General features: G+C 36.1%; 1 protein-coding gene across 1 annotated transcript; it reads left to right on the top strand.

Annotated features, from left to right (window-relative positions):
- Window positions 1–17,518: 17,518 nt before the first annotated feature.
- LOC107798964 (acyltransferase Pun1-like) lies at window positions 17,519–18,112 on the top strand. Its single transcript, XM_016621996.2, has one exon. It carries the CDS (start codon window positions 17,519–17,521, stop codon window positions 18,110–18,112), a length of 594 nt encoding a protein of 197 aa, XP_016477482.2.
- Window positions 18,113–18,867: the final 755 nt, after the last annotated feature.

The following is an 18,867-nucleotide window of genomic DNA, read 5'->3' as shown; positions in this document are numbered from 1 at the left end:
TTGTCTAGTTCGTTTAGTCGTAGTAACTCATTTAGTGTTATCTAGGTTTGTTCCAGGGTTGTACCCCAGTTTTTTGCTTGTCTTGTTGTTCATACCCTTTCACCATCTATCTAGTGCAATTTTTTGTTTTCTGTTACTTCTAGTCATTTTTTGTTTAGTTCTCTTCTCCTTTTATAGTTCTTTTCATGCTGGCTTTAGTGACGTGTCATGCACGCATAATTCTAGGCCTTGTCTTAAAAGTTAGTTTAATCATGAAGCAATGAAATAATTTTGAAAATGATAGGGACACTTGAGGGAAATAAGTTCATATTTGGACATTTAAAGCTCATTTAAAGCCCGAACTATGTGAAACTGGGGCAGGTGGTTTGGGAAGTTAAGAAGACGACAAGAATTTGTAACAAGAGAGTGCGTCCCAACAATTTGAAGTGATCAGTTTTGAGTTCAAGTACACCTCAATTTACAAGATAAAGACAGACGGAGGGTATCCATCGTGAAGAATAAACCACCCAACAAGAGTTCTGTACCTGACAAGGCACTAAAAAAAAGAAAAAAAGTGGAAAGCATATCAGTGATATCAATGCCGAAGCTGTAAAAGAAATGTTGTGTATGCTCTTCCTTTTTCATTTCAAGTTGCATGTGTTGTACTCGGCATTTTCAGGGATTGAGAGGCCCTCTTTCAGCTACCCAAACACTTATACCATTCGAATACCCTTTTGAGTCTGTACCGATTTCTTTGACCTCCTCTCTTTTGGAATCAAGTTAGAATCGTAAAAAAAAATCCATGTCCCCATAGATTTATTTTAGAAAGTTCATTCCAAAAGAAAAATTCAAAAAAAGAAGAGAAAATAGAGATAAAGATAAAAAAAGAAAAAGAAAAAAAGAAATAAAAAAGAGAAAAAAAAAAGAAAAAGGGAAAACAATAACAAAAGTAGTCTTGTAAACTACGTTTGACCTGATTCTTGTCCCCACAAGATACATAGGCAGCCTTACGGTTCAGTCATACCAAATAAAATATTTCATAATCCCACGAAGTTGAAAGTGGGGTGGTCTTTCTTAGTAACTCCATCAAAAGGAAAAACAAAAAAAAAAGAGAATCAAATTCCATTGTTTTAGAAATTGGGGCAAAGTTTTTAGAATGGATTCCAAAAGTTGTAAATAAATTAACCCCATTGTCTTGGTTATTTTGAGCTTTTATGATATCCTTTCTTTCTAACCCTGTCCAAAAGCCACATTACAGTCCAAAAAAGACCTCACAGATAATCTTTGAGAGTGCTGAGTTTAGACATGCCAAGAGTATATGATGTTTTAACCATGGTTAATGCCTTGTCATCTGCAAAATCAGAGGAAATAAGAAGAAAAAAAATAAAATAAGAGAGTCTTATTGGTGAAAACCTTCACAGGTACCATAAGACGATGGTGAGTTGAGAGAAAGAATAAAATAAGAGAGGTTGATGGTGAAAACCCTTCGGGCACTACAAGTCGAATAAGGACCGTGAATCAGATTGGATAATCGGAGCATTGAAGCTTAGTTTCACGACTCAGAGGAACACCAAGAGTTGAAAATTAGACTTGCTCGATAGATTAGGCCACTTAATCCAAAGGTGCATGTCATGGTCATTAGAGTTGGTATCTACATCTGATAAGTTTCTACTTTGTAGTTTTCTCATTAGGAATCATCTCTTTCCATAATCCCTTACTCTGTTCCTTTTGTCTTGTTAACTTCCTCTTCCTGAGTCTGTTTGATCAGAAAAGTGAGAAATAACTTCAAAATATGCTACCAACTTTCCAATTGTGCAAAGCGGGGTCTGACTAGCACACCAAAGTGTTATAAGTCAATAAAGAGTAGCAAGCGCATTGAGTTGGTAACAATCAACGTGCTTTGGGATTCATGTGAAATACAAAGGTTCGATATATGTCAATTCATGAACAATACAACAGATAGAGGGTGTTGGGTTTGAACGGATTAAAGGTGTTTTCTGTGATAAGGTTGACAGAGAAAGTGGTTGACCAATAACAAGCAAGGTCTTCCAAGTGGAAATCAAAGTTATCATGGCAAGTGAAGCAGCAATAGACCTCAAGCCCAAGGCCAGTGGCATACGTTATGAAAGAACAACAAGCACACTAAATGGGTGGCAATTGACGTGCTTTGGGATTCATGTGAAACACAAAGGTTCCATATATGTCAATTCATAAATAATGCAACAGATAGAGGGCGTTGGGTTTGAACGGATCAAAGGTATTTTCTATGATAAGGTTGATAGAGAAAGTGGTTAACCAATAACAAGCAAGGTCTTTCGAGTTGAAATCAAAGTTATCATGGGAAGTGAAGGAGCAATCGCCCTCGAAGTCAAGGCCACAAACCAACCACCATGTTTAAACTCACAAGTTTTCTTTGTTTGAAATAGGGACGAAGACTATGTCCAAATCAAAGCTTGGAAGCTTGAATTTTTCAAGTGTCGTGCCCAAATTTTGTTAGCACAAAGGCGGTTTGAGAAGGGGAAAGAAAATTTGTTCGATCTGCATGAACCCTCCATGAGGAAAGCATGGTTCAGGGGCAGGGAATTTTGTTTATTCTGCAGAGATCCTCTAGGAAGAGAGCATGGCTCAGGTAAGTTCATTCTCGGCTTTTCAGGACCCTCATGGATAATGGTATTTAAATTTTAAAAACAAATTCAGGGCCCTCCTGGATAATGGGATTTAATTTTAAAAGTTCTCAGGACCCTCATGTACAAGTTGAATTCCAAGACCTTCATAGATAACAAGATTTAACATAAGTTCTACCTTTAGGAAATATAATTTAGCTTTAAAGTTGTCACTCTTAAGATGATATTTAATTTGAAGTTTTCAGGACTCTCCTGGATAATACTCCCTCCGTTTCAATTTATGTGAAGCCATTTGACTGGGCATGAAGTTTTTTAAAAAAAAAAAAGAGAAAACTTTTGATCTTGTGGTGTAAAATGAGGCACATATATTTTGTGTGGCTATAAATCATTATATAAAGGTAAATTATTTCTAAATAAGGAAAGGGGTCATTCTTTTTGGCACGGACTAAAAAGGAAATAGGTTCACATAAATTAAAATGGAGGGAGTAGGATTTAGCTTTTAAATTCGTAGAGATTTTGGGTAACATGATTCGATTAACACTCATAGATGCACCCAGATACCAAACTGGGGAAGAAAAGTTTCTTTTGTTTTGTTGTAATGTCAGGCGTCCACCTGAAGAACAAGGGAATACAGTTCAAGTTTTGGCAATCAGGCGCCCACCTAGAGAACAAGGGAATACAATTCAAGTTTTGGCAATCAGGCGCCCACCTGGAGAACAAGGGAATATAGTTCAAGATTTGGCAATCAGGCGCCCACCTGGAGAATAAGGGAATACAGTTCAAGTTTTGGCAATCAGGCGCCCACCTAGGTACAAGTTTTGGCAATCAGGCGCCCACCTGGAAAATAAGGGAATATAATTCGAGTTTTGGCAATCAGACGCCCCCCTGGAGAACAAGGGAATATTGTTCAAGTTTTTGGCAATCAGGCGCCCACCTGGAGAACAAGGGAATACAGTTCAAGTTTTTGGCAATCAGGCGCCCACCTAGAGAACAAGGGAATACAGTTCAAGTTTTTGGCAATTAGGCACCCACCTGGAGAACAAGGGAATACAGTTCAAGTTTCGGCAATCAGGCGCCCACCTGGAGAAAAAGAGAATATAGTCCAAGTTTCGGCAATTAGGTACCTACTTGGAGAACAGGGGAGTATGGTTCAAGTTTTTGGTAATCAGGCGCCCACCTGGAGAACAAGAGAATACGGTTCAAGTTCTGGCAATCAGGCGCCCACCTGGAGAACAAGGGAATACGGTTCAAGTTTTTGGCAATCAGGCGCCCACCTGGAGAATAAGGGCATACAGTTCAAGTTTTGGCAATCAGGCGCCCACCTGGAGAACAAGGGAATACATTTCAAGTTTTGGCAATCAGGCGCCCACCTGGAGAACAAAGGAATACAGTTAAAGTTTTGTCAATCAGGCGCCCACCTGGAGAACAAGGGAATACAGTTAAAGTTTTGGCATGAGGCGCCTAACTGGAGAACAAGGGAATACAGTTCAAGTTTTGGTAATCAGGCGCCCACCTGCAGAACAAGGGAAGTCATTTCAGAATTTAATTCAAGTTAGAAGTAGCAGAAGCTCGCGGCAAGAATGCGAGTCAACAGTCCGAGATGATCAACGGAAGTTAGTCACAATCCAGAATAAAAAGAAAAGAAAAGCAAGAAGTGAATCCAAATGCAGAAGTAGATGAAAGATGTGAGCTGCTCAAGACATGGCTGAGGTCACAAGCACTACATGTCCGTTCTTGATCTGAAAAGCTGAAGAAGAACAATCTAGCACCTGCAGCTAACAAGCGTCAAGGTTCAAATCTAAGGTCTGCATGAAGAACCATTCAAGACTCAAGATCAAGCTCATAAGACTTATAAATAAGAATCTTGTAACTTATAGTTAACATGCTTAGTTAGTCATTTTCATTTTTGATTATTGATGTAATAACAGGACCGCAGACCGGAACCTCGACAGAACGGCACCTCAATCGGCTCTCCGCCTTGGAATACTCCATCACTCTTCCTAATTCTGAACTACACGTGGCCTGATTTCTTTATAGCCAAGGATATGTAGGCAACTCAGATACCAGGGCTCAGTCGCATTCTCCTTCCTCTTAGTTTTGGTCTCCCTAAATAAGAGTCGGGTCAAAAAACCTTTCTAGTCGTTCTTTGTCTGAAAACCCTTCGCATTCCCAGTCAAAGATGAGCAGTTGTAGACATGTGATTTTTGACCCTCCCCGAGATTTCACCCATTTTAGCATAAAATATTTAGTTTAGGCCTAATATCGCTATTTTAATTAGTTTTGACCCTTTTACTTTATTTTATCACAAAAAATGAAAATTACAAAAAATATTTCTTCTTTTCAGTTGCTTTTAGTTTATATACCTTTCATAAAAACTAAAAAATATACAAAAATAGTTCATTATTTTTATTCTAATATGATATTTGAAAATACAAAAAAAAATAAGTTTGTTTTAATGGTTAGTCTTATTTTAATAGTTATTTTACTTAAGTGGGATTAATTAGTAAATGAGGTCGTATTTTCAGTCTCGTTCGCGGCAAGAATAAAATTTGGGCTCAAACAACCCATTTTAGGCCTAATTTTCGGACCTAACCCATAATAACCCAAGCCCAATACCCACTAACCTAACCCTACATACTCTTCATTTTAAAAGAAAAAGGACCTAATTTTCAAAAGACCTTAGACCTGGACACACAGCTTTTCCGCCATATTGCAACAGAGGACCCCCCCCCCCCCCGATCTGTCTTCTTCTAAAAACAAAGAAGCCATTTCCATGGCTTTTGGCTGAACAAAAAACAAAGCAGCCATCTCACAAACAACCACCCTCAACTTTCCATTTTCCACCCAAAAACCGTCCCCCGAACTTCGTCTTCTCCAGCACCTAAAGACACAGCCGACCTCCTTCATCTTCTTCACACCCAAGAACACCAAACGAATCACCCCTCCACACAGAAGTAGATAGAGAACGGGCAGAGAGTGACGATTAGGGAGGAGGACGGACGAGAAATAGAGGCTCATTAACAGCCTTTCATCAAACGAAAATCAGTCGCACCTTCTTCAAGAGAGAGAAATTTTCTCTTTTGATTTCTATTAAAACTCAAGTCTCAACATTAAATCACAAGACAGCTCAAAGTAACATTGAAACCAGCCATGAAAATCAGCCAAGAACTCCAGTTTTGAAACGCAATGAAACAGCCTCAGAATCTATTGAAATCACAACTCGAGATTCTATCCCGTGGTCGCGTTTCTTTTGTCGTTCGTGGTTCCAGTCGGGGTAACGGCTCAGTTTGCTATTTTGAATTGGCTCGTTGCTGAAATTAGCACAATCGAATCCGCTTATAGTTTTCCTGATCATCTTATCTAATATTAAAGGGAGCTCTTTCGGGTTCAATTTCTTCCCTATTATCCTTGATGCTTGTGGGTGTTAATCCAAATATTAATGATGGTTGGAGTTTATTAATTTTCATAGATTATAGTTTACAGGCTTATGTTGAATCTATGTGTGAACATTTGAGTAATTTCACTAAGGCAAAGCAATATGCTTATTGGTTTTCCTTGCCAGGCTTCAAATATGAAATCCATGAGTTAAAGTCTCGGTAGGATTACTAATTAGATGTCATTTGGGAATTTTCTATTATAGCAAATTGAGAGGTAATATACATGTACTGGGATTAATAAAGGGCTATGGTACTTATCAATGTTTTAATTTATTTTTGTTTATCTTTCCTTTCCCCTCCTATAAGTAATTCTTGGTGTTCTATGTTTGATCGTTCATTTGCTACTAAATATTATGTGTCTTTTAAATAGTTACTTTGTCAGATGTTTCCCTCGCCTTATTTGTGTGGATAGTTTGGATAAATTGCTCGAAATGGCTCATGGAATTTGGGTTTAAATAAATTAAAAGAATTTGAGCATGGTTTAAATAAGTAATCATCGTGACTATGGGTACGGTTCTCGTGGCATGGTCACGATATGTAAATCCAAATTCGGGTGTGTATTTCATGTAACCCGACCATAACAACTTCTAACAATAGTAAATTGAAATGTTATAAATCCGGGTGTGCATTTCATGTGACCCGACTTCGATTTTCAATAATGTTAAGTAAGATAAACATATCGTGAACCGCGGGTGCATTTCATGTAGTGTGGTTTACGATATGTTTTTAAAACAAATCATGAATTTTCCTAAAAAACATTAAAAGCGGTGAGAAAGTTAAAAATGCACGTAGGTTTAAAATGTGTAATTAATCAGATAATTAGGCCACTAATAATAGTTGAGCGACCGTGCTAAAACCACGGAACTCGGAAATGCCTAACACCATCTTCCGGGTTAACAGAATTCCTTACCCGAATTTCTGTGTTCGCAGACCATAAATAAGAGTCACAACTTTCCTCGATTCGGGATTTTAAAGTGACTTGGGACACCATAAATTATCCCAAGTGGCCACTCTGATTTTAATATAAATAATCTCGTTTCGATTGTCACTTAAATTGGAAAAAACTCCCCTTCTACCCCTTCCCGGGGTAGAAAAAGGAGGTGTGACAAGGGGTATTGGGTTTGGGTTATTGTGGGCTAGATCTGAATTGGGCCAAATTTTGGTCAAATTTACCTTTAAAAATGGCCCTTTAACTCTACTAGACTAAAAAAATATTAATTCCTAAAATAATAACTAAAAAATTATGAAATCATTTCTAATTGATTAAAGTAAAATTAAAAATTAAAAGTGAAACTATTTTATATCAATTAGCTAAATAAAAGAAAATATTTTTTAATTTTCAATTTTGTGACAAAATAAAGTAAAAGAGTCAAAACTAATTGAAATAGCGATAGTAGGCCTAAACTAAATATTTAAAAGCTAAAATATGTAAAATCTTGGGGAGGGTCAAAAATCACATGTTTTAGCGTTGTTTGATGTGTTTTGAAGGCTCGACTAACTTCGTATGATTTTTTAGGACTTGTTGGTAGGTTTGGTTGAGGTCTCGAGGGCCTCGGGTGGATTTCAAATGGTTAAAGGATTGGGATTTGGTCTTGGAAGATGGATGAAGTTACAGATATCTTGTGCTTCTGGTTTCCTTTTATGCATTCGCAAAGGTTCTCGCGTTCGCGTAGAGGAGTTGGAGATTTCTAGAAATTTTGTCTTCGCGTTCGCGATATAGGTCTCGTGTTTGCGAAGCTTTATGTGTCTTGGGCCTACGCGTTCGCGAGAAGGTCCACGTGTTCGCGTAGAGGAATGGTCAATTGGGGCATCATGCTTTAAGCCTACGCGATTGCGTAGTTGTGCACGTGTTCGCGAAGGGTCAGGCAGAGAAGGCTTCCCGTTCGCATCAGTTGTTTCGCGTTCGCCTTGGCCCTTTTTGGAGGCTGAGATTTATTGTTGTTCTCGATCGAGATGTAGGTCCTGCGATCGCAATGCATAACACCTGGGTAGCATTATTAATTTTCAAAAATGAGGGTTTGAACCTATTTTTCATATTTTGAGCTAGATACTTCGGATTTGTGCGATTCTTGAAAGGATTTTCAAGGAGTGGATTGGGGTAAGTGATTCTTACTTAGTTTCGGTTAAATTTCATGTTTACGTCTTTGATTTCATCATTTAGTTAGTGATTTGGTGTTTAAATTTGGGAAAATGAAGGAAGGTTTTTAGACCGAATTTTGAAGTTTTGATTGAGATTTTGGTATCGAATTTGAAATATTTTGGTATGGGTAGACTCGTGGCTGAATGAGTGTTCGAATTTTGTAACTTTTACCCGATTTCGAGGCGTGATCCCGGGTTGACTTCTTAGGGCGATTTTCTAATTCTTTACTAAACTCATAATTTCATTATTTGGATTAGTTTCTTATAGTTATATTTATAGTATGTAATTGCTTTTGACTAGATTTGAGTTGTTAGGAGTCGGAAAATTGAGGGAAAGGCCTTCTTATGGATTGATTGAGCGAGGTTTGAGGTAAGTGACTTGTCTAACCTTGTGTGGGGAAAATCCCCTTAGGATTTAATATTGTTGTAACGACCCGACTGGTCGTTTTGAGCTCTAGCACATCGTTCGGATGTTTGAGGCTATGAGTAGCTTCACTTCAAGTATTACGACTTGTACCTGTGGTCGGAATTGAATTTTGGGAAGTTCGGAGCTGATTTGGAAAGAAAATTCTAATTTCGGAAGCTTTAAGTTGGAGGAATTGACTAATATCTAACTTTTGAGTAAACAACTTCAAAATCAGAATTTGAAAGTTGCAACAGGTTTGTATGATGATTTTGGACTTGGGCGTAAGTCCGGATCGAGTTTTGGATGATTCGTGAGCGTTTCGGCGCCTATTGTGGAAAGTTGGCATTTTGGAAGAATTTTATAAATTTGGGTTGAAGTGTATTTCAATGTTATCGATATCCTTTTGGGATTCTGAGCTTGGGAATAGCTCCGTATGATAATAGGTCAATAATGTCAATTATGATTTATGCGCACAATTTAAAGTCATTCCGGATTGATTTGATACGCTTTGGCGCAAATTATAGAATTTGAAATTTTCATAACTCATAATTCGATTCGAGGCGCGATTCATAGTTCCAGCATTGTTTGATGTGATTTGAGAGCTCGACTAAGTTAGTATCATATTTTAGGACTTGTTGGTATGATTTGACGGGGTCCCGAGGGGCTTGGGTATATTTTGGATCATTGGTTGAGACTAGTAAAGTTTAGAAATTTGGAGTTTGACAATGGTCAATATCGGGTAAAGACAACCTCTTTTCAGTTTTTTGTGTACGCGAGAAGGTCCGTAGCGTGTTTTATGATTGAAATTCATATATGGTTTGTGTCCGACAGGTTCCGGATGAGTTTCGGGGTGATTTCGGATCATTTCGGATTTGCTGGTTTCTGGTGAGTTAGTGTTCATTCGCAATTGCGAACACTATTCATCGAAGTTTACTGTTCATTCGCAAATGCGAAGTTTTTGTCAGCAAATGCGAACCTGGGCAGATTGTTTTAATCGGGATTTGGCTCATTTCTCTCTTGGTTTGGGCGATTTTTGGAGAGCTTCAAGGGGCGATTTTCATCATCTATTACAAGGTAAATAATTCCCGCATATTATTAGCTAACTACATAGATTCTACAAGGATTTAATCATGAAAATTAGTAGAAATTGTGAGATTTTGAAAGAAACCTAGAAATTGATATTTTAGGGCTTTTACCACGAAATTGGACATGGAATTAGGAATATATTATATATTTGAGTTTGTGGTGCTATGAGTAAAGTTTATCTTTGAAAATTTTCGAAATCCGGGCACGTGGGCCCGAGGGTGTTTTTTAGCGATTTTTCGAGCGGGGTTAGAAATTATTGAAAATTGGATTATAAGGAGTATTAAAGTATGTATTTATGAATTTGCACATTTATTGACTGGTTTTGGAGCGTTGGGCATCAATGTGAGTTGTTGGAAAGGCTTGGTAGTCGGTTATGGAATTTCGGAGCGAGGTAAGTCTCTTTTCTAACCTTATAAGAGGGAATTAACCCCATAGGTGAATTGACTTAATATGTGATTCTATTTGTGGGGGCACGAGGTGACGGGAGTCCCTACGAAGCTACTAATTGTACTTATGTCCGGATAGTCTAGGACCCAAATCATGTTAAAGTTGCGATGTTTGCATCCTACTAGTTAATTTAACTGCTTAAAACATATTGGAACTTGATAAAGGAATTGTAAAATGTTAAGCCTCATCTACCTGAGTTTTGGACGGGTCATTTGACCGTTAATGAGAATTGAAATTTCTTTGAATATTAACCCTTAATGAATCTTGAATTGGTTGTTTTAATGTATTTTCTCTTCTTGTGGAGTGGGTCGAACACCTCGGTAGCAGATAGATGCATCTATGGTTCGTGCCCTTCGACCCTCACTTAAATATTTTATGTTGGATAGGGTCGTACGACCTCGGCATGATTTGCGCATAATAAATCTTTGGAACTAATAATAATTGATATTGCTTCATTGTCTCGAGATATAAATTATTAAAGGATGAAAATAAATTTTTAAATTTCCTATTAATAAAATAATTGTTCACTTACTTCTTGTTATTAAGCTTTCAACTGTTTATTACAACCCATGCTTAATCATAATATCAGCATTTTATTATTAGCCCATAGTAAGTGTCGAAGTCGACCCCTCATTACTACTTTTTCGAGGTTAGACTAGATACTTACTAGGTACGCGTTGATTTACGTACTCAAACTACACTTGATTCATATATTGTACAGGTGCGTATATGTCTAGTGGTCTTGCGGGCGCAGAGGCGCGGTTATTGCGGGGATTTAGGTGAGCTGCATCCCATGTTATGAATCCGCAACACACAGAGTCTCCATCAGAGTCATTTACACTCTCATGTCTCATTTTATTCCAGACAGATGTTATATTTTACTATATTCCCTAGTTGATGCTCATGCACTTGTGACACCGGGTTTTGGAGGTGACTATGAGTTGTTTAATATTGTAGTTATGAAAATATTATCATTCACTCTGTAAGATTCTATCTCTTACTATTTAATTGAAGGAAATTATGATTTCAAAACTACTAAAATGAGTAATTAAGTTAATCATTTATTGTTGGCTTTCCTAACAGCGGTGTTAGACGACATCACGACCTTTAAAGGATTTTGGGTTGTGACAACTGTTGTGACAATTCATGATGCGAGAGTGCCGTGTACACGAGGTGACGAGTGCGTACACGAGCTAAATATTGAAAATTCGGCTTTTGCTAAGTAGTTCCTTTTATTTCCTTAATTGAGTTACTCTAGCACACACAGTAATCATGTTTAGCCTAGTGTCATATGTCTACGTATCTTATCTTTTACTTGCAATGTACAATATGCTTAGTTGAATTACCTAAATAGTTAAATCTTTTAATTAATTATTTAGCAAGAGGATACAATTCAATTATTTTTTAAATTCATCGTATGAGTAAAATTCTTATTTAAGTAAAAAATAAATATTGGGATAAATAAATTTATTCCATAAAAATAACATTAGAACCCAAACTAAAAAGGTTAGTATATTATTAAGAATCAAAATGCTATACAAGTGACTAAGAAAGCACAATCAAAGCTAAATCCCAATCAAGAACAAGCTTTCAATATTATATTATAAAGAGTCGACTCTGCTATAATGAGATTATTCTTTGTAGATGCCTCCGGCGGAATCGAAATAATATTTCTATGTCATGCATTACTTGCAAATATCATATCAAGAGGCATGACATTGTTAGCAATAATAGCAAGTGGTGTACCAACAACAATTTTATTGTGAGGCCACCCACTTTAGATTTGATATACCACTTCAAACAACTTAAATAATCATCACAAATATATCAAAGTAGAGCAATGGTGCTAAATTTATAAGGAAAACGAAATTGATAATATGGGATGAAGCACTTATGGTAAGGTATCAAACGATCGAAATAATTGCCTGGAGTTCTTACTAATGAACTGTTTGGTGGAACAGTAATGGTTTGGGAGGTGATTTCTGTCAAGTCCTACTGTCACGACCCAGATTTCCCACACTAGAGAAAGCTAGGCAAGCCAATTGTTCCAATTACTTAACCTTTTTCATATATTTTAATCCTTTAACAATAGTGAACAAACATCATATAAACAACGGAATTAAATAAGTGGAAGAAACGAAATGTAACAGTTTAATATTAATACCAATACAATTCCATAAACTAAAAAGCTACCTAGATCTGGTGTCACAATTTCACAAACTATCTAAGAGTACTACAAATAAGGGTCCGAATGATAAATACAAGTTGTTTCAGAAATACACAAAAGAAACAGTATAGGAAGATAGAAGGAGACGCCAGGGCCTGCGGACGCCTACAAGACTAGCTCGAGTCGCCTGAATAGACTAAAGACAATACCCTTATTGCGGTCCAAAAGCTGCAGCACCGGGATCTGCACACAGTGCAGAGTGTAGTATCAGCACAACCGACCCCATATGCTGGTAAGTGCCTAGCCTAACCTCGGCAAAGTAGTGACGATGTTAGGACCAAACTACCAAATAAACCTGTGCAGTTAAATCATATACAGCGGAAAATAAAGACAGAAATGTATAGTTAAGGATAGAAGGGGGAAACATGCTACGGGGAACATCAAGTAATAACAGACTAACAACAGATAAATATAAGGAACGCCAAAGTTCAATTATCAACAAGAATCAGAAATAAAAGACAAGTGCACGGCATCACCCTTCGTGATTTTACTCTCGTCCTCACTATAAAGTCAATAAAATCAGCACGGCATCACCCTTCGTGCTTTTACCTCACATAACCATGGCACGGAATGATCCTTCGTGCATTATCACTCAAATAATGGCATAGAATTGTACATCATGTGGCATGGCATCACCCTTTGTGCTTTTACCTCACAATATCGGCACGGCATCACCCTTCGTGCAATAACACTCTCTCACAAATATCATACACGGCATTACCCTTCGTGTTTTACACTCTTACTCACCCAAGCAACAATCACAAAGCAATTTGGGCAAGCGAAATCAATAATATTTCAATAAAATCCCGGCAAGGAAAATAATATCATGAATAATAACGTCCCGGCAAGGGAGATAATATCAAAAGCAATAACATTCCGGCAAGGGAAATAATATCAAAAGCAATAACATCCCGGCAAGGGAGACAATAATATAAACCTTTTCTCTTTACCAAAATTTCTTCACAACTCATTTCTCAACTAGAGCCAACTCTCTACAATGATCAATTACCAATACTATTTTCACAAGCCTTGTTCAACCATAGAAATCATCATATAAAGCATAAATAATATGAAACGGAGTCACATTAGTCATAGCATAAGACTCACAGGCATACTTGACACCAACGTATAGATACTCATCACCATGCCTATACGTCGTACTCAACAATTAACACATAGCAAATAAGACACGACTCTTAATCCCTCAAGCTAAGGTTAGACCAAACACTTACCTCGATGCCACGAACACAATTCAAGCCTCAACTACCGATTTACCTCTTGTTTCCACCACCAAATTGCTTGTATCTAGCCACAATTTATTTAACGATATCAATAAATGCTAAATGAATCAATTCTAATGCATGAAAATAGGTTTTATTAAGATTTCCCCAAAAAGTCAAAAATTGACCCTAGGCCCACATGGTCAAACCTGAGGTTCGAATCAAAACCCGATTACTCATTCACCCACGAACCCAAATATATAATTTATTTTGAAATCGAACCTCAAATCGAGGTCCAAATCCCCAAAATTTGAAAAACCTAAGTTCTACCCAAAACACCCAATTTCCCCCATGAAAACTCTTGATTTTGACTTGAAATCATGTGAAAAGATGTTATAGATTAAAGAAAATGAGTTAGAAATGACTTACAATCGATTTGGAGAAGAACTTTTCTTTAGAAAATCGCCCAAGAGAGTTTAGGTTTTGAGAAAGTTTGGAAAATGAAGAATTTTCGGCTAAATCATGATTTACACAGGTGCAGATATCGCAATTGCGAAGCCTGGTTCGCACATGCAAACTCGCAATTACGGCCAAAGCTTCGCAATTGCGAAGGATGGCCTATGTCTGCTTTCTTCGCAAATGCGAACAATGTTCGCAATTGAGGTGCCTGTCAAGGTCGCATTTGCGACATAAGCTTCGCAAATGCGAAGGTTCCCTATCCAGCCAGTCTTCGCAAATGCGATAGGTTTTTCATAAATGCGAGCTCGCAATTGCGAGCCAGGCTTCGCAATTGCAAAGCCTGCAGATCTGGAATATACCAGCAGTTTTTCTAAGTCAAATTTCACTCTGTGGCCTATCCAAAACTCACCCGAGCCCTCGGGGCTTCAAACCAATCATGCACGCAAGTCCAAAAATATCATACGGACTTGCTCGTGCGATCAAATCATCAAAATAACATCAATAACTATGAATTTAGCATCAAAATCAAAGAAAAATCTCATGAACTCTTAAGTTCCATTTTTATCAACCGATGGTCCGATTCATATCATATCAAGTTCGTTTCTTACCAAATTTTACAGGCTCAACTTAAATCCCATATAACACCTGTATCGGGCTCCAGAACTAAAATACGGGCCCGATAACATCAAATTCAAACATATTTAAATTTCTGAAAACTCTTATAATTTCAGTTAAATAATTTTTTTCAAAAATTCATTTCTCGGGCATGGGACCTCGGAATTTAATTCCGGACATACGTCCAAGTCCCATATTTTCGTACGGACCCTTCGGAACCATCAAATTATGGGTACGGGTCCGTTTACTCAAAATATTGACCAAAGTCAACTTAAATTTATTTTAAAAGCACAATTTATTATTTTCACAGATTTTACATAATGGCTTTCCGGATACACGCCCGGATAGCGCATACAAATCGAGGTGAGACAATAAGAGGTTTTAAGGCCTCGGAACACAGAATCGACTTGTAAAACAGGTCATCACAACTACCAGTACTTCCAAATCGGCAAAAGCAAAGACTGTAAAAGCTAACTTGCCAAAGTTATACATCCGACCTCAAATGAAAAAGATTCAACTGACAAGAAATATAAAGTAAGAACAAATCCAATATTCAGTATCTTCTTGCTTCGTGTCGAAAATGAATAAGAGCATCCAATAAAAGATGATTTGGTTTTTCCTTAACACTTGGTTATCAATCCCAATGGTAATAGTAGTGTATTTAATAAGAGAAATATTTCTATCATTAGATTAAAATGCAATTTGTGCAAATCAGATAATAGAGTTAAAAAGATATCTTAGGTAGCAAAAATAAATATATTGATCAGCTAAATAAAAGGTTGATTGCAAAATTTTATAAGAAAAATAAAATATTTTTCAGTTTTTGACTCAGTAGAGAATGATACCAATAATTACTACCAAGAAGAATACTTAAATACTTTAATACCAAAAGGCCTTCTGCCATACATGTTTGTTGTCGAGTTTATTATTTCTTACATATGTTAGTGTCACAGTATATATAATAGACTAAGTTAAAATCGATCTTCCATTGTATCTAGGTTAATTTAAAAAAAAAATGTTTGTCATGCTACTGAAAAACTTAGATACGTCGAATAGCTTATGCAATAGCATACATATGGCATATAGAATTTTTGACAATAATGTACACATGCAAAAATTATGATACTGGTCATTGTGATTCTAAGTATATTCTTATCACTGGATTCAACTTTCGTCTTCCGAAACTAAGGAATAAAATTTGTGTGAAAATAATTTTTAGTATGTTTATATTTTGCAAATATAACAAATAAAGCACGAGGACAAACATCCTAAATATTGGACTATATTTACCGCAATATATTTTCTTGCACGAATAACTGTATGTTACACTTTCAAGAGGGATATCAAAATTGACAACAAGAGTATTGGTTAAGGCAGAGCAACCAAAGCATTAGGAGGAAATATACACACACAAAAATTGTCCACAAAGAAGTGTTCGTCAAGATACTATCACATTAAATATTTTTAAACTATAATACATAATTATCTAACTAACATGACAAAATTGATCATTTGTGTAAGTTTTGATGATATCCTTTTATTTTAAATTCATGTATTATGCTAATGTAATAATATTTTTCAACATTTAGATAATTGTTGTATTATTATATATAAAATTTCTCTCACTAATTAAATTTTATTGTCCCTTCATATAAATAAATGTTTAAATGATCACGTGTCATTGTTAATAATAGATACTAGTGTGTGTGCGTTGATGTTGAGATTTTAGTCTTTATTTTATTTATTTTCGCATATTGTTAGGTTTACTTAGTCTTAGAGACTAGGTGCCGTCATGATATCCTACGGAAGAAAATTTGGGTTGTGACAAATATTTTATTATAATTATTCACATATGCATAAACTCCAGATATATGTGAAAATATATCATTAATTTTGAAAAATAAAATCAGCTTAATCTAATTTTTAAAACCAAACTCTAGGAATTTAGCAATTTGACGCGTCAAGGCGAGTTTTGGTCGACTTTTAAAACCATCTGCGCGGAACCAATAGTAAATTATAGATCAAATGGAGCCCACAAGAGTGATTCAAGAGTTGAGAAAGGGAAAAGAACAACTAGTACATTTCTGGATGTTGTTCTAGATTTTTTCTTCTTTTGCCTTTCAGCTTGTTTGGATGGTTGTTATCTAGCTTTTCATATCGTATAGTATTGTATTTTATAGTTTTGATGTATATAAATTTGAATAGATTGTATTATTTTTCGTTGTTTCATAATGTCTTGGATCAACAATACGAAGAATGAACTTACAATATTTTTTTTAAAAAGTACAGTATGTGATAATATTATTATATGAAAATGTAGGGTAAAGGATAAAATAAAATTATTTAATAATAAAAGAAGGGCAAGATGAGAGAAAAAAATAAGGTAACAATGCGACCACACCAAATCGATCGTTTCATAGAGTGACACTTTTAGTTATTACGTAACGACGGATTTAATGATACGATACAATAAAATTTAAGAAAAAATCAAAACAAATATTATATTTAAAGTAACAATACAATACAATACAATACAATACAATACAATAGGCATCCAAACAAGCTGTTAATTATCTTGAACATGAGGAGAATTTCCTCTTTGCCTAATATTGTAGAACATCTTGACCACTCTAGACGATAATTTAAAGCTAGTGATAGTAAGTTAACAACTGGTGTCAAAGAATTCATAGAAGGATTCATACGAAAGTATAAAGCTGCTTAGTGATACTATGTTGACCAAAATGATATGTGTAATGATGAAAAATAAATCCAAGCCACAAGCTAATTATTTCTAGGTTATATCTATATATATGCATAGACATTAAATTGGGAAATACCAGTTCAAATTTCTTGAGATCATTCTGATCAGTAATTAAGATATGGCTGTCTCAAGAATCATTTCGGTTTCTGAAAAGATTATTAAGGCCTCCTCTACTACACCATCTCCACTTAAAAATTACAAGCTTTCTCTTCTTGATCAAGTCATGAGTACCATGTACATTCACATTGCTTTCTTCTACCCTAGACCTCTACATCACAACATTAATAAAAGTTCCAAACAAGAATTAGCCCAAGTTCTCGAGAATTATCTATCGAAAACCTTAACCTCTTTTTATCCAGTTGCTGGGAAGTTGAAAGATAATGTAGCTATTGAATGCAATGACGACATGGGAGCTAAATTCTTAAATGTTGAACTGAATTGTTCCATGTCTGATGTCGTCAATCTTCCTGATACTGGTCCTGAATATTTGGCCTTCCCCAAAAATTTGCCTTGGAAAACTTCCTATGATAAGGGTAGTAAATTTGCTGTGGCTCAACTAAGTCATTTCAAATGCGGAGGAATAGCAGTTAGTGCATGTTTGTCACATATGCTTGGAGATGGATGTACAGTTACTAATTTCATGAATGACTGGGCAACTATTGCACGTTATAACTCTTCATCAAAAAATTACGTGACAAGTAGGCCACAATAGATTGGTTGTATTGGGAAAAATTGTATTAAAATATAAAGGTGACGTGTCGAGACACGTAGACTGATCAAAGAATTACAACTAGCCAAGAGGCACGAGTTGTAACAGATACGAGCAAATGGCAGAGGAAGAGGCACGGGCAGTTATTCAAATAACTCAGCGCCCGTACCTATCTAAGTCATTTATATCCGAGAATCAAAAGGAATGAATCTGACAATAGAAAAGAGTGCAGATACGGCATTTAATAGGCATTAAATGTGGAATACGTTAGAGAATTTGTATTGAATGTAATGATTATGTAACGTAGCATTCAATGTCTTTAATTACTCATAATAGCCTCATTATGATTTGGGCAAAACGTATATCTCCAAGATATCTATAAAAGGGAGATATCTGATCAATTGTAAAAAAAATAGTATTGGAATAAACTTTGGTTTACTTGTTTTTCTCTTGATTACTCTCTTGCTACCTAAATTACTTCCTTTTATACATTCTTTTGATTATCAGTAACCCGTGTTCTTCTAAATTCTAGCTTTGACTAAAATTTTATTTTTTGGTTAAACAAATTGGTTCCGTTACCGGAAAACTGATAATTTATTTTCTTTTCACTTAACTTTCCTTGTTGCATCTATTATGTCGAACAACATTGATAACACTCAAGGAAACCAAGAGAACCAACAAAATCAGGGAGATCCACATAATATTAACACTCAAGTTCCTACTCCACGAGACTCTCCACGACAATCTCGTGAGAGTAC

The sequence above is a fragment of the Nicotiana tabacum genome, chromosome 3, assembly GCF_000715075.1.
Source record: "Nicotiana tabacum cultivar K326 chromosome 3, ASM71507v2, whole genome shotgun sequence".
NCBI lineage: Eukaryota > Viridiplantae > Streptophyta > Magnoliopsida > Solanales > Solanaceae > Nicotiana > Nicotiana tabacum.
Note: the sequence above shows the minus strand (reverse complement) of the source record. Positions and strands in the feature narration are given on the sequence as shown.